Source organism: Pyrgilauda ruficollis, unplaced genomic scaffold (assembly GCF_017590135.1).
Source record: "Pyrgilauda ruficollis isolate IOZ18807 unplaced genomic scaffold, ASM1759013v1 scaffold112, whole genome shotgun sequence".
Taxonomy (NCBI): domain Eukaryota; kingdom Metazoa; phylum Chordata; class Aves; order Passeriformes; family Passeridae; genus Pyrgilauda; species Pyrgilauda ruficollis.
In genome coordinates this window covers 990848-1007576 of record NW_024509433.1, presented here as the reverse complement: position 1 = coordinate 1007576, position 16729 = coordinate 990848, and the positions used below count along the sequence as shown (strand labels likewise).

Below are 16729 nucleotides of genomic sequence, written 5' to 3'. Positions count from 1 at the left end.
CAAATTCTGATTGTGGGCAATGTGCTAAATGTTCACATATATACACTGACATCCTCTGCAACCTTCACCCCCACCACAGAAAAAACACAAGCCCTCACCCGAAACAATGAATCCATGAGGGCACTTTGGAAGATACATAGGTAGGAAGAACAATGCATATAATAAACAACATAAAATAATCCTAATTTTTGTTGATTTGAATCACACTTCTAGAAACGAAGTGGTTACTTACATAGTTTTAATTTGATTATTCACTGAATTCAGTTGTTTTTAAACAGCTGTTAGAGTGAATTAGGAAGACACTAGGCTGCACTGTGCATGTAGGATCAGGTTTATTTTTCTTTCTAGTTATTCCTCATATGGGTAATGGGAAACAAGACATAATCAGTACAATTTTTAAAGACTTATCGCAGCTGTCATCATAATTGGTTTCCCATCATGCTTATAAAAATAAAATGGATAATGATAGAAGAAGTTTAATCCCATTATTTGCATTGTTCTACAGAGTTTCAGCTGTGCAATTGGTTTTCTCACAGTCTTCAGTGGAAATGTCTTTGGCATTTCATAAGACAATGCTCAGCAATAGCTTGTTAGCTGTTGTGATAAAGCAATTATTAGACTAATCAGTAGTATCTCAGTATTGTCTGGTGGTTCTTCCCAGCTGACTATTCTATTGACCTGCTCTTTCTTTCTTTAGGTTGTAATTACCATTTTGGTACAGGTCATCTTCTTACTTGTGTATTGCATGATTAAATATTGTAATTTGTAAGTCTTTTCACAATCTTGCAATATACCAGTAAATAAAAACTAGCACTGAATGCTACATAGGAGTTTTAAATATCTGTTATCTCTCAATATCTGATAGTTATGTTTATATACTTACCTGCAAAATACTTCTCAATGTGGAGATATAGAGTGTACTTTGGGATCTTAAATAAAATAATCAGATTATTCAATTTGAAGCAGAAGAGTTGTTAAACTACAGCAAATATTATTAATGCTGAAACAAGAACCAAATTAGCATTTACCCTAAGCAGAAATATATTGAGAATATTAGACAGACAGAATGCAATTAACAAACTTCATAAGAAATTAGAGGTTGGAACTACGGTATGTGGGGTAGGAAAAAAGCCTAGGTGAATCTTTTAATATATTTTGCCTCTAATAAAGGAGGCAAACAGAGGATGACTGCAGATGGATTACTCAAGGACTGTCCCAGTAAAGGTAACAGGATATTATATGAATTTATTAGATATCAAAGAGCTGAAAGGTAGAAGATTATTCTGAGGAATTATCACTGCATTTGTTTGGGATTTTTTTTTTTTTTTTTTTTGTTATAGTCTTACATCCACATTGACTTTCTACCAGTGCTTCAGACAGGTCATTGGGCAAGAACACTGTTCATTATGCTCTTATGTTATGAAGAGTTAATAACAATGGATTCTTGAGTCCTAATAGTAAAGATTTACAACTTAGAATTTATAGAACTCTGGAATAACTTAAGCTGGAAAACATCTTTTTTTAAAGTCCAACTGTAAACCAAATCTTGCCAAGTCCACCACTAAACCACATCCCCAGTCACCACATTTAGAAATCTTTTAAATAACTCCAGGGATGCTAACTCAACCATTTTCTTTTGAAGCCTGTTCTGGATCTTGACAATCCATTCAGTGAAGACATTTTTACAAATATACATCCTAAACCATCATTTATCTGATGAAACAGATAAACAAATACACACATACTTCATAAAAATAATACAGAAATTTACCATGTTATCAAAAAAGATATGCAGTCCAGCATGAGGAAACCTTGGTTTACAGTACCTTCATAATAACCTACGAGCTAATTAATGTGTTGCAGGTTTATTTCAGCCTCTCAAAGCTCTAACATGATTATGTCTAACTGAATGAACAGCCCTGAACATATCCAAACAACCTACATTTCCACATTCCTCCAGAAAGAGAAAACTGTCCTTGAAAACTTAAATCATAAGGTTTCCTTAAGATGAACTCTAGGAACAATGTACCCCTGTGAGCAGCTTATCTCCTTACTACCCTTGAAGAACAGTTTTTCTCTGAGGCAACTTGTACTTCTTTTCTGAAACATGGAACTGAGTGACACGCATCAATTATTTACGACAAGAATTGTACTTTCTATATTAATCCATTCTTATAAAGCATCATTTCTGAGAAGATGCTGAAAGAAAAAAACCCAGACTTGAAACAGTTGGCTTAAAATTCAGTCTGAACTCTTTTTATGATGTGAAAATATCCTTCTTGGTAATACTAGAATCTTATACTCCCTGGAGGTGTTTATAAGAAAAACTGACAGTTCTCTTCAGTTTTCTTCTCCAAGTCTACTTCAAATATGAAGATCTTCTGCAGAGATCTTGGGGGTCATTGTATGGTGTTGAAAGTGTTGTCAGTGACCTTTCTGAGTGACCACAGACAGGCACTCAGCTCCAGAGTGAGAAAAAAAATGTAAATTTTATGTGAATCAAATAGGGAGTTCAAATTAACATTTCTTGCCACTGTACCTAAAATTCAAATGCAAAATGAGGGCTAAAGCATGTCCTATCTGTAGCAGCTCCATTTCATAGAATGAAATGCAGCTTAATGTCATTTCATAGAAACACTGCTTCTGCACCTCCTTCTTTTAATTCACTAACAAAACAGGTTTCCACACAGAGCCTGACTTGGAATGCCTCAAGCCTTTGCTTTTAGTGACCCACGGTGGGAAATGCAAATCCTGGCTTGATCCTCTTCCATTAAAGTCAATGGTGGGATTTCCAAGAGCTATGATCGAAGGAGATTTCACTCATTTCCAAGAACTTTTCCTGGTTTTTAGCAGTTCATTGTGCCTGTAATACTCAAATGAACTGGAAGAGCCTCGTGCATGAGCATGTACCCCTTTGTCCTTCTAATAGAAAACTGGGTCTATAGAGGTTACTGTAGCTGCTTCTTGTACTTATTATGGAAATATTTCACATTTTTAATTCTTTTAGCATTGTAGTTCTAATACTATTTTGGATTTGGATTTGTGCTTGTGGAGGTCTCTGGTGTTGGGGTAAATTCCTGGCTTGAAGGAGTGACAGAGGTATAATATTTCAGGCTTCATTCAGGATCAGCTGTCTGGTAGGAGTCATTGGAACAAAGGATTAAGGATGCAATTTCTTGGCACTAACAAATTAAATTCCACTTTGGGAAGTCAGTTGAAGGGAGGAAACAGTAGTACACTGCCTTGCCTTGAGAAAAAGAGTATTCCTCAACAGACCACATTACCTCTGTGGTATATGTGCTGGTTCTACTATATAAATCTAACTGACCCAACTAGTGTAAGAGTCAAAGTTTAACAGTTATACAGACCATTTTATAGACCTGGTAAGCATTTCTTTTCTTGGTGGCATTTTTTTTTAACTGGCTTGCAAGGAACACAAAAATGTTCAATGCTTGTAATAGAAGCAACATTCATACTTGTGACAAAATAGAAAAATTTTAAAAAATTAAATTAAATATAAAATAAAATTTAAAATAAAATTTAAAATAAAATATAGAAGACAGTGAGACTTGAAAGTGAAATGGCATTTTGTGTTCTTGTTTCCTATTTATATTAAATGATGTGTTTATTTTCTTTTTTTTCTCGATAAAAAGCATCCAGATATTATGGTGTGGTATTTTTCATTTCCATCCGCAGACCACCTCTAACCCTTTAATAGTTCTAGAAAGATTTGTCATGATTTACACAGAGATTATAAGCAAACTGTAATTTGTGATGGCACCATACCTGGAAGTATCCCTGGAGCTCTACTTAAGGTTTCAGCTTCTTCCAAATCCAAGAGCTAAAAAAAAGGATTTAGTGTTAACAATAGATCCAATAGATCCAGAAATACTTTTCTCTCAAGCAACAGTATGTGCAACTGCCAACATATTGTGAAAGCACAGTGAATGCCAAACAGGAGAATTTCTAGGAGACAAACATTATATGCCAAGCATGCCTGTGATCCACTCTGTGTCCAAAGAAGATTTTTTTCAGCTGCATTTTGTCTGCTGTTTTGACATGCAACCCTGAACTTAACTACAAGTAGTTTAATTTTCCTACATTCAGCCATTTCTCCCCCTCCAGCTTGTGAAGATCACAGATACAGATGTGAGGCATTTATCATAGCTTGAAGCCCTGTTATATTCAATTGCTTTACACTGGCATCGAACTGTTTAGCTTTCATAAGTAACATTTTGAGCCATAGTGAACAGCACAAGGATTGAATTCATACCTTTCAGTACCCTGACTGTTTGATGGATTCCAGTCAACAGAAATGGTGGTGGAGCACACAGCTTCATTTATCTGGGTGAGGATCTAGCTAAGTATACTGGTCAGCATTAAAGACAAAAAATACAACTTTCTGATTTCTAGAAGCATTGGCATGTTTATAAGAGTGGTGCGTGCACATCTTTCATTACTAAAGGGAAATCCAGTGAAAAATTCCACAGTGCTCTAACAGATCCAGATCAGTTCCATTCTTTAAATTTCAAATACTACAGAGAAAAAACATCAGTTCTCCTTAACTATCTAGAATGCAAAACAGCACAATCAGTCTTATTCATCTGTACTGGACATCACATACCTATTAAACTGGGGAAAGAATTGAGTGTAAATTATCTTCACATAGAACAGCAACCAAAAATCAGCTTAAATGAAGAGACAGGCAGGAAGCAAGTAAACATTCTAGTCCAGGACACACCTGAGGGACAGCCACATGTGATTAAGTCACAAATAATTAGAGAAGAATGTGCTTCAACTGCTGTCTCATACAGGACCTCTGATAAGTACACAGATGTTTCTAAAACAAACACAAAATCCAGACAGGTGAACAACTTTTCATTATGTTCACTTAGCTTTATCCCACTCATAATTTTTTTGCAGTGCAGTCACTAAAACAATGACCTGACATGGCTAAAGTTGTAATCTTTTTTAATTTGTTTTCAAAATGGAATTTTGATCACAGCATAGCAATTTATTTTAAGGTACAATGAAATTATTTGTTGATTACAAGCTGATACTTATAATTTTTAACTTGTAGACAAAATTATGAAGCCCCAAAAATAGAGTTTTAGAATAAAAGTGCTGACAAAACCCTTACAAAAAGAGAAGCAACAGTCCTGCTATAATAATACAAATAACAAACAGAAGAGGTAAGTTAAGCCTTCTTCAGAGGAGCTGGCACAGTTTGTCTGTTTGTTCTGATTTATGGAGCTATTCAGTGTGGTATTGTTTAGCAAAAGCAGTTTGTAGGAATGCATGCTCTCTATGTAGTGCTACAAGCCCAGAAAAAAAGTGACATATGAAACTTAAGGGCTTAAGGAAATGATGACTGCAGAACATAGCTGAAATGTCTGTATTTCTTTTGTCTGCTCTTTTCCTCTCCTGCCTGCAGCTATAGCAAGAAATGAGAAGTTCAAGTCATATTTGATATTTACTTGATGTAGTAGATCTAACAGAATTACCATAGACTTTTTATCCTTTTTCCATGCAGAAACATGCATCTCCATTTGCCTCTGCATAAACAATCATAATTCATGTTAAAATGCTTACAAGAAAAGATGACCATGAAACTCACAGAGAAATGAATACAATATATTTGGATAAAGCATAAAAGTAATACAGGCTACAGGGGTACCCCATGTTGAGAAGTGAAAAGTTAAGTTTTGTTCCCAGGACACAGGATCAGATGTAATTTACACCAGGCTGTAAGGTGGAATGGTCTGAAAAACTACTGGGTCTGTTCATGAAATCAGACTCGTCCTTCAAAACCTGTCCCATGTGCCTCAGATGCAGCTCTATGGAATGTGGCTGTGCACAGGCAGACCTGGCAGGCTTATGTGTGGGGAGAAGGCCAGATCTTTATTTTCATGAGGTTGTCTCTGATTAAAGAAAAAGTGTTATAATCCTGTGCACATTAATTCTTAGTAACTGTCTGGTGTAAATTTACCTTTTTATTTCAACATCAACTAACCTGATCCAATCAAATTGGGAGCAAATTGTGGTGTTACAGTACTGTTGGTTTATTGTAGGTTTCAGAAGGCAGAGAACTGACTCTGAATGTGGAAGACAAGTGACCTCAGGTGATTAAAAGCAATTCAGGAAGGGTGTTTGAGCCTCCTTGGCAGCAAGCACCAGGTTCACTTGACTGCACTGAGGAGCCCATTCTAGGGCTCATCCCACCCTGCCCACAGCCCCAGCCCCAGCTGCAGCCCCTGGCACTCAGTGCCTGCCCCAGAGAGACTGCAGGATTCCATCTCAAATCCCACACAACCCTGCCCCTGGGCCGTGTCAAGCCGGATCCACCCGGGGGCTGATGCTCAGGAGATGTTCCTGAAGCCAGGGGCTGGAGCTGCCTCAGCTGTCCCCTTGCCTGCCCTGTCCTGGATGTGGGGGTCAGGCTTTGGCTGGCAGGTCCTCAGAGACCCCTTACTGTCCCCAGACCAGAAACTTTCCATCCCTTTAAACTTCCTGACAGGAATCTTCTCGCTTGGTACCTCATAGCTCAATGAAGACATGTTTTTTGTTGCCCACCAAGGCCTGATTTTATACCTGTGCAAGAAAACAGGACATTTTTAAGCATAGTATTAACAGATGTCACAAGAGAAGCAGCTCCAGCAGGGCTGGTTGTCAGAAATGGGGTTCCTCAGGTGTGTTGAAGAAGAGAGTAACCTTCAACAAGGACTGTAGAAAAAATATAATGACTTCTTCAGGTTAATATTGAGGCAAGCAGAAACCCATTTCCTGAGGGGTGAAAAATTGCTAAGAGAGAAATGGGAGTTGGCTTTCTTAAGCTAAGTGAAACTTTTTCAGTTTGGATACTAGAGTTTCGGGATTTACCTTGGATTATCCTGAAGTTCTCCAAAATGTCAACCTTCTATAAATTCCAGGACAAAAAGGTCTCAAATAAGGCCTCTTCTCTACAGTTTCTAGTTTTTCAATGAAGCTCCACCAACCTTTCATGCAAGTATTTATGGGGAGCAAAGAAGCTAGCTGAATCACTAATACTCTGATCTGTCTGTATCCTGTTACTAAGCATTCTAGGGATAATAGTCCCTTTGTTTTATGCTTTAGAAAAAACACCATAACTTTGCCTGCCATAAAATTGATGTTTGATGGGGAGCTCAGTGAATGTGACCTGTAAGGAAACAGAATAGTGTGTTTTAGTCTTCATAACAATTTACAGCCAAAGCCACCAAAGGTATTCAGAGATGTACTAGAATTACATCTAGAGCCTCAAATCCTTAAGAGAAAAGACAATTTCATCTCAGTGAAAGCTGTCTGTTTAAATGTATATCTACCTATCTGTGCATTTGTATATAAGAACATATAAGCATAACATCTGAAATGTTTCTTCTTTCTTCCCACTCATTATCATTGAAGGTGGCCCCTAGCTATTGTATGTTTCTGGCAACATACAGAGTAGGAACAGAGGACACCATTTCAGCTGTGCTCTGCAGGGAATTCTAGCAAAGGACACACTGTGGCTGCATCCAGAAAGAAGCTTATGCATCCTCTGTATTTCTAAGCTGTGCACTGGTCACAGAAATACAAAGTTACTGCTTTTGCAATTAGTGGATTCACGGCTTGCCATATTCATTTTATCCTTTTTGTAACCCACTGAGTTGCTTGGCTGCTGAGGGCTTATTTGCAATTTCAGAAAACAGTAGTAACCATAAAATATCCTTACAGCATCCTTTTGAACCAGACTCCTCTATCCTTGCCCTACAGGAAGGAGCACGGGTGAGGCTGAATGGATTAGTGACAGCTCAGTACTACTGGTTGATTCTTCAGTTCTGTACGTGCCAAATGGAAATAACGATACTTTCCTTCCTCCACTTCTTGTCTAGTGTGTTTAAACCTCATGCTTTCCAGGACAGCCATTTGTCTCATTAGCTGTTTGCACAATGCTTAGTGCCACAGCATATTACTTTTAGATGGAGCCCATAAGCACTTCCCAACAGCTGCTAAGTTTGCCTAAGGATACAAGGGTATGTTGGTAACAGACAGAACCTGATTTATTCCACTTGCTTTCTGTGCAAGCCCGTTTCCAAAGTGAAGCAGCATAGCTGTCCTAAGTCATTAGCATTGCACAGAGTGAAATTTCATCAAGTACAGCAACTTGCTCATATTCACATAGCTTCCAGGCTGATTTACAGTTTGGTTCATGGGCAGAGTGGAGAGTGGGGGTGTGTATATGTATGGCTTTATCTGCAAAAGCTCAGCAGCTGTGCCAAAAGATAGGCTGAAGATCAGTTCATGCCTTTCATTTCAGGCTTATTAGTTTGCAGCCTTCAAAAAAGAAACAAAAAAAAATGCCATTAATACTAATAGCAATCTTTCTGGCCTAATAAACAAGAGCTCATACACACTGATAGCATTATACTGGCAACAATGCACTCCATATGCTCATGAAGGTTACAGGGCACATTTCCGTGTAAACAGTCAAGACACTGAACTTCAAATATTTGGAAGAAATGTTTATTTAACAACTGAATACATGCTAAAAGAAATAATTTACAGCAGCAGTTTCATTACACTTTCTCTCCAGTTTTCTAGTTCCCATCTGAATTGAAGTGATAAATACAGAAGTGGAATTATTTACTACCCAGTGAGGAATGCATTTAAAGAATAAGCACACAACTCAAACACTGGTATAGCAAATAAACCACCTTATCACCTGTGTGGCAAAATCTTGCATTTTAGTATTTTGCTGAACACACCAAAATGGAGTACCTCTAGATAACAGTACTTTACACTGTACCTCCTTACCTAGTCAAAAATATTTACATCTCTTTGACTAATGTGTAGGTAGCAAAAACTGAACTATTAAACACATACCATTGATATTCACTAAATAATACATAAAAAGGAACAGTAAATGCGCATTCACATGCATTTAATTTAATTTTTTTACATAGTGACTTTATTGGGTCATGAAGATTTAACTTTGTTTTGCAGAGATGCATGTTTTCTCAGTTTGATGTTATAGTTTAACATAACCATACAGTTTTTAGGAGCCACAGAACAAATTCCCATTTCAGTGATCTGTGCAAGTGCAAAGAGTTTAAGAATAAGATTAAATATATTTTTGTTCCTTGCAGATGAATACCTTAAAAGAATGAAAATAGATTTTTCTGGTTATAAATGAAATCCTTTGCTTCTCTCCAGCTTAAACACAACTTTTTACTCCTAAAGTCTGTAACTAGAGGTTTAAAGGGTTTTGTTGGCCATTTACAGAAATACCACTTTAATCTTTATTTTCAAACTTTATGTTGCTTTTAACAATAATGACATAAATGGGGGTATGAATCTTACTGAAGCTGCAGGGCATCTTTCTATACATTAATTCATTAAGGCCTATGCTTTTTGAAAAGAAGTTCATTTCACATCAGCATTAAATGTTACTTTAACTTGACCATAACATGAACCTAAAAATCAAAAATTTCCACTGTTGGCTTGATCTTTTGCCCTCTTCTTTATATAAACAAATACAAAAACTTAAACAAGACTACTCATGTCAGTGAGGACTGTGCTGAAGTTTGTAAGACATGATCATATCAATTGTTCAATGAGACTGCCAGGTCATGGTAAAAATGTTGCAACTTCCGTAATTTTGTTCCCACAGATTATCTTTCTCATTATAGAAAAAGATATCTTAGAATTCTGATTTGATTTAATATGTTTCCTCTTCAGGCATTGTGAAAGAGGATGGTTTTGGTTTGTTTTTTTTTTTTTTTTTTTTTTTTAAGGAGTTCCTATAGAACCAGTTGCTATGAACATAGAAAGAAAAAAAAGTTACATAGCAATTCCATGAATCTGTAAAAAGGAAACAAAGTGATTTGGGGTGCATTGAAATAAATCTGAAATTTTCCCACTGAATTCTCTGAGGTTTATTTAAAAACGGTTTCCTTTTGCAAGAAAGAGTATTGTAGTAACTAGATGGTAGACAATAGCCCTTCACAAAAGGCTAAAGAATGTTCTGTGATTAAAATTAAATAATTCATTTGACAACAGTGGTCAGAAATTAACCATAAGCTGAGCTGAAAAATTAATACTTCTGTACAGAAAAGTACATAATTGAACACATATTTTAATTAATCCATATTCAGCACATCATGAAAAAATGGGAATTTACTAGCATACTGAAGTTTACATGAGTCAGGTTAAACATAAGAGACTTAAAGCTGCTTTGAAAATAAATTCCCAAGTACTGTCTTAAATCATGACCCTACAGCCTTGTCCTAGTCCATTCAATGACTTTTTTTCCTGAAGAATTAAATGACAAAAAAAATCCTGCAAGTTCATCCCCTCCAAAGAATTCAAAGGGGACTGAAGTAACTCAGCTGTTAGTGAAAATCCAATTTCTACACAGGCAAGAAGCCAAGGCTTCACTAAGCAGAAGGATACTTGAATTAGTGAGTGGAAGGAGGCTGGGGCACATCGTGAGAGATGCTGTCACAGCAGTTGTGTTATATTGTATCTGATAAGGATGGTTGAGAGTGTAGCAATAAACTGATAAATTAAATACCACAGAGTGAATAACAACAAAACAGATCAGTCATCAGTGCAGACACACTTTTATATAAAAGCTCCTTTAGCAAACTAAGGATTTTGTTCTAGTAATTTTCCCCACAATGACATTACTTTGAAATTATGTCATTTACAGACTCTACCAAGATAAAATAAGGGAGGCTGGAGAAAGATGATCTCAAAAGAACTGGACACCATAGAACTGGGGACCAAAGGCACATCTGTGCTGAGGTGAATAAATCCACTACTTATAACCCCAAACTGACACTCATGATGCAAGTGCATTGTCTGTTTTACTCTGTTGCTCTCCTGTACATAGAATAAGACAGAAGTGCAGTACCAACTTTTCTGTTAGTATTAACTAGTCTTTAAGCTAATTTCACCTATTTACTACTTCAGCAGATTTCACACACACATAAAATTGTCCCTCAGATCTTAAAATGGGGAGCTGGCTTTGGGGTTGTTATTTATGTGGCCTAATGCTGTTTCTGTGCATTTTGGTGATCTGGCCCACAGAAAGAACAGAGCAATGAGAGTCATTAGAGTGGACAAATCTCTACCACAGAGCTGGGAATACAACTCCTTAAACTGAATGTGAGCTTTGCTCATGGATATATTACAGTCTGTGAGCATCAGTATTTAAATATTAGCATTCACAAATATGAACCAAGAAAGCAAGAGTGTAATTAGCAGAGGGTATTTTAATGCTATTTGTTTTTTTTAATTAAAAAAAAAATATACAACTGAAAATCAATGCTCTCCTCTTCATTGGTTCAATCTATAGCAAGGTATTAACAAGTTGAATAATTTCAAATACCATAGTTAGAAAAACAGAATGCAGAATACTTCCATGCTATACAGTGACTTTCATGTTAAAATAGCTTAGTTTTAAAATTGCTTTGAAGTTACATGTCATATAGATTACTGACAGGGGAGGAGGCTAACACCAGTGTGACCAGCTCCCCTGGAACTTTTCCCAAACAAAAGAGTAAAGCAGTCATAATTGGAAGTTGTCTTTTTTTCCTCTAAACCAATAATTAGAAAGTACAATATTTCTAAGACAAAAAGTCTAATCTATTTTAGAAAGGAGCTAACGTTTGCTGCATATTTTTTCATGGTACATTTAAATTATACTTTTAATAAAATACATCTTTAGATCAAAGCTGAAAGAAGTCATCAGTAGTAGGCCAGTGTACTCCACATATTTTTTTTCTTCCAGATGATGGATGGCTTATGTTGTTCAGATTTCCACAATCAATCTCATTCAGTGTTGTTTTTCCTCTTCTAGCACATATAAACAGGAGAACTGGTAGACAAAACAAGAACAAAATCCTTGTGTCCAATCACATGTTTAGACGTTCATCAGCTTAATTAGTTCATGCAGTTTTATATAAGTCTAGAAATGGTAGTGCTGATGATGAAAGGTGGGGCTTGTTTTTCTTTCCTGTAAGATGACAGCATGAAACACACTATTTTCTTTATATCTCTGTCAAAAGAGAAAGCAAAACTTGCCTGCTGAATACTTGCGGAAGTTTTTGAGCAGTAACCTAGGTCCAGGTGAGTTATCATCCTTGAAACTCTGGTCTTTCTGGTCTTAGAATCAGAGCAGAGAGGAAGGACTTGCTAGGAAAATTAGAAATGGATTTTATTTAAACCAAGTGGAAACTGTTTGAACTTTCCACTCTTGTAAACATCCACATAATGCCATGAAAAAGTTCATGAATATTGCATTTTTTTCCAGTTATCTGTCTATACAAGTTTCTACTTGGATGAGGTTCCTAGAGGTAATGTAGCTCAGACACTACGTGGTGCCCTCTCAAATTCATGGGTCCTCCTGTTTCTACCTTTTTTATTCTCTTGTAGGTGCTTCCACTTATTTGTGTTCACCTGCGCGTTGGCAGGCCTTTGCCGGCGCTGTTTGCGGTCTCTTTTCCAAACCTGCTCGCAGAACTCATCCATGGTGTTGAGATTGGGGTGGTTGATCAACTGCATGAAGTCTCTGTACCAGATCTTTTGGCTGGGGGTCATGCTGTTGGTTGCATCCTTGATCTTGGAGCCATCACCATCTTCTTCTTTGTGGAGCAGCTCTTCCAGGTGCTCATTATCGATCACCTCAAGGGTCACCTTGAGCAAGGTTTGCATGAAGCCGTGCTCCACAGCATGGCAAAAATAAACACCAGAGTCTCTCCGGTGAAGACTTCGTAGCAATAGACCCTGTTCTGTCCGGATCATGTGATCACCCACTTTTATCTGTATTGGGAAAAAGTGGTAATTTCAATAGTTATTTTTCATATATGTGCCACATTATCCTCTAACCATGCTACTTCTTTATAACTGCTCCTTTTAACTGGTAAGACCTGGCCAAGAATTCCCAAACCCACAAAAATGGAAAACCCTTTGCCAGTCATATGTTATCATGAAAGGCTCAAATATTTTGGAAAAACTGATATAATGCCAAGAGTCTGGGGAATTAAGAATTTACTCCTTAGTAACTACTGCTGCTGAACAAAGATCTGTTTCAGCTATGTCAGATGGAGTTGCTGGAAAGACTACAGAAGACCTGAGCCTGTAATCAGCAGAGTAAACATGGATTCATTTAGCTGTATTACTGAGGTCTCATTATCTGTAGTCAAATCTAGATCCATTTGTAGGAAAGGTTCTTTTCTTCCTGTTTCTTGCTACAAAAACTCTCATGCATAGAAGTGGGTTCTGCCGTAGTCAAATCTAGATCCATTTGTAGGAAAGGTTCTTTTCTTCCTGTTCCTTACTACAAAAACTCATGCATAGAAGTGGGTTCTGCCAAAGTGAAAAATTTACAAAGCAACTAAGGATCAAATCTAAAAATTTTAATATTCAAAAAGCAGCTGTTCAAAATACTGGGGTTTTTTTCTGCCTTAATTCATACCTAGAATGTAACTTCATTCTCTGAATGCACGTGTTGATGCAGTCAGAAAAGGCACAGACCTGTTTGCTGTTCTCTCACTGAGAATAAATTCTTAGTAATTTACTACTTATTCAAACAAAACAAAAATATTTAAAGCAGCTAATGTAACTATTCTGAACATGCTTTAAATATATGTATGTATACTTACAAATACTTCAAGGCAACAAAACAGTTTTTGTTCCCTAACTTGACCTCCCTACCGACCAGAGGAGACTGTTCTCCTAAGATGTGTGTGACCTGGCTTGATACAACTTGAACACTTGGGTGATTGATAACATAAGAATGCTGGTGACAAGAAAAGGGGAAAAATAAAGTATCAGCTTAGTGTAATGCAAACAGGGAAGTAAGTGTTTCTGCCTTTATGAGCTTTTGATGAAAATAAAAGTTTCCATACTCTTGTGTCCACTACAGCTCTCATTCTTCATTCTGACTCTGTTATCTACAGTTAAGTCTCAGAGCATGCAGCACATGGGATGCTCCTGTCAGACTGTGCTTCACTAAAACAATATGATGAGGGGGAAGCAGTTAAGCTTTTTCTCATAGGCAATTTTAAGGCCTTGTGATATTTAAGTTCATAAAATCTTTGTGTGATGTTTCAGGTGACAGTTAGATGGAATGCTAGCTTTTTCTGTTTCTAGGATCTCTGATGCAAACCAGTGTGTTTTGCAGGGAGTCTGAGCAAGGAGAGGACATGAATGCTTGCTGCTGCAACAATCCATGAAAGCTATCAGGGACCTTACAGGACTTTATGGTAATAACAGTGAGAACATGCTGGAGAACAATGGAAATCATATATTACAGACAAGTTCTGCTCAAATAAAATTATTCTGGGAAGGACTCAGACTGAAGTCTACTTTTATAGAGAAAATTATTGGCATATCTTTTTTTTTTTCCCTACTGTACCTCTTCTTTGCGATCATCATTTTGCTTCTGAAATTGCCAGTAGACTACGGCACGCTGAGATTTTGGACTGCACTCAAGGAAAGTGCTGCTATTCTCTACTCCATAGATAATCTTTTCCTCCAGGACCTGACCACTTGGGTTATCTGTAAAGCAGGAAAAAAAAAAAAGAAAAAAAATTACCATGAAACTTAATAACCCTTAATAGCTATGTAATTTTTTGTTTAGAATTTGGACTTCTTTAAAGTGTTTAAAGAAAAAAACTTTTAAAAAATTTTCCCCATATCAGTACACCATTTGAAAAATCTCCATCAACACCTCTATCTTTGTAAGGACCCATGGTATGTTTTTTGGTTTACTATTTTGGGGTTTTTTTAAATTGTATTTTAAATCCTAACAGCTGTTAACATGTCAATATGTGAAGTTAATTAATTTAATTGTGAATTTTTTTGTAAGCCTCATTATTATTCATCAAGGAAAACATCTAGGACACGACAGGAATTTTTAATAGCAAACTGTATGCAAAGAGAAAACTCAGGATGTAGTTGCAGAATGTTTGTAATGATGCCCCCTGGGTTCCATGGTCATAATACTTTAGAGCAAAGTAATAAAACACGAGGCTATTTAAAAGTAGAATAATGTGTTTAGATTATATGGCACTGCAGTTTGCTGAAACTGTTAATGACCAGGAATAATGTTTTTGAGGAAACAATCTTCAATTAATCATTTCCTCTCATACTGATATAATTTATGGAAATGTAAGGAGGTTAATAAACCAGACATTATGGGAGGGGAAAAGAAAGTTAAATAAATTACTTCCTTTTGTAACAACAATGTTTCAAGATATTCATCAACTTGCTGGAAATATCACATAGCTATAGGACTTATATGGTATTTGATTCTTCTCCAATACCGCAGAGGCTTTAAGGCATCATGTTTCAACTCTCCACCTTAGCACTTTGAAATGCTGGTATGGACTTAAGTGGCAACAGAACAATAATCCTGAAGAGTAGATGTAGAGGAAGGGGTAGGTAGGCTGTTTAATGCTGGGGGTTTCCTGACTCCTTGCCATTCTTTGTCTTTCTTTCCATTTTTCATGTTTGAAAAATTTTTCACATTTTTAGCACTGGAAATCTTTACAGAACAAGTTTTGATATGCTTTAACAGAAAAATTATGTCTATTTAAAACCCTATTTAAAGAGGAATCCTTTGGCCAGTTTTGTTTGCTCCCAACTGTGCCTTTCTCCTACTGGCCATGTTGTTTAGCAAACACAGGCTGTTTGTTAGATGGCTGTGACAAAGGTAAAAGTAAAATTGAGCTCCTTACTTATGCTGATACAGAAATCACATGTGACTTTCATAACTTTCAGCCCTGGGAGAGGATGGCAAAAGGGATGTGGAGCAGAATAACGACTGGTGCTTGCCCAGTTCTCATAAAATTAACACTAAACAAATAGGAAATGGGTTTGCTTGCCCTCCTCTGCAGGATTGTGGACCTATTAACCAAGTGAGTGGGATGTTCTATTAAAAACCAAATGAAACAACTTTTATGACATCTCTCATAAACTAGATTCCCATGAAGAATGTCAGTACAGCTGTGGGTCAGGAAGATAGGGAGCAGTGAAGGTATGAATTAGAAAGCAAAGGTGCAAGAGAAGGGTAAAACAGCTGTAATAGAATATAGCCAAGGTGGTGAGGTGGATGGAGCACAGGTGAATTTGTGTCATTGAAACAGAGGAACTGGGAGTATGTGAAGAGATTAAAAGAATAAAATTAGAAGTGATAAGATAAAGATTGGAAATGACAACTGATGGGTCCAGATTTAACACTGCAAATGGCTGACTGATGTACTGAACTCTTCTGTTTCAAGACAGATGCTCTGCTTAAGGAACAAAATTCACATGGCTGAGCAGGCAGCCAGATATCCTCGTGCAGAGAAAAGCTGTTTGATATCTGAACTGCAATCCACAACAGACAGCAGACACAGGCCTTCAGCACACGACAGTAGAAAATATCCCTTTTTAGAGCCTGGGACACATATGTTACTGCTCCAGTGATTTACAGACTTCCATAATAAAGAATGGAAACACAGGGATTTCACCCTAGGATGCACGCTCTGTCTCAATTCCTCTCCCAGGCTCCCATATTAAACAACAGCAATCCGATAGTTTGGGTATTTGTATTGGAAGGAGGAATACCAAGTCAAATTTCTATGCCTAAGTGAACTGTGGGTCCATCTCCAGCATCCCAAAAGGACAATTTAACCCACAGATTACTCATTAGGGGGCTTGCAACTCCACTTCATTATATTTT

At 36.9% G+C, this 16729-nt stretch overlaps 1 protein-coding gene across 1 annotated transcript in view; it reads right to left on the bottom strand.

Annotated features, from left to right (window-relative positions):
- Window positions 1-8504: 8504 nt before the first annotated feature.
- Window positions 8505-16729, bottom strand: part of SEMA3A (semaphorin 3A) — a 165702-nt gene continuing 157477 nt past the window's right edge. The window contains exons 16-17 of the mRNA XM_041477731.1: window positions 14420-14562; window positions 8505-12822 (exon numbers count right to left, since the gene is read on the bottom strand). Coding sequence (XP_041333665.1) covers window positions 12367-12822; window positions 14420-14562 — 599 coding nt within the window. The 3' untranslated portion in view covers window positions 8505-12366. The remainder of the gene's footprint in view (window positions 12823-14419; window positions 14563-16729) is intronic.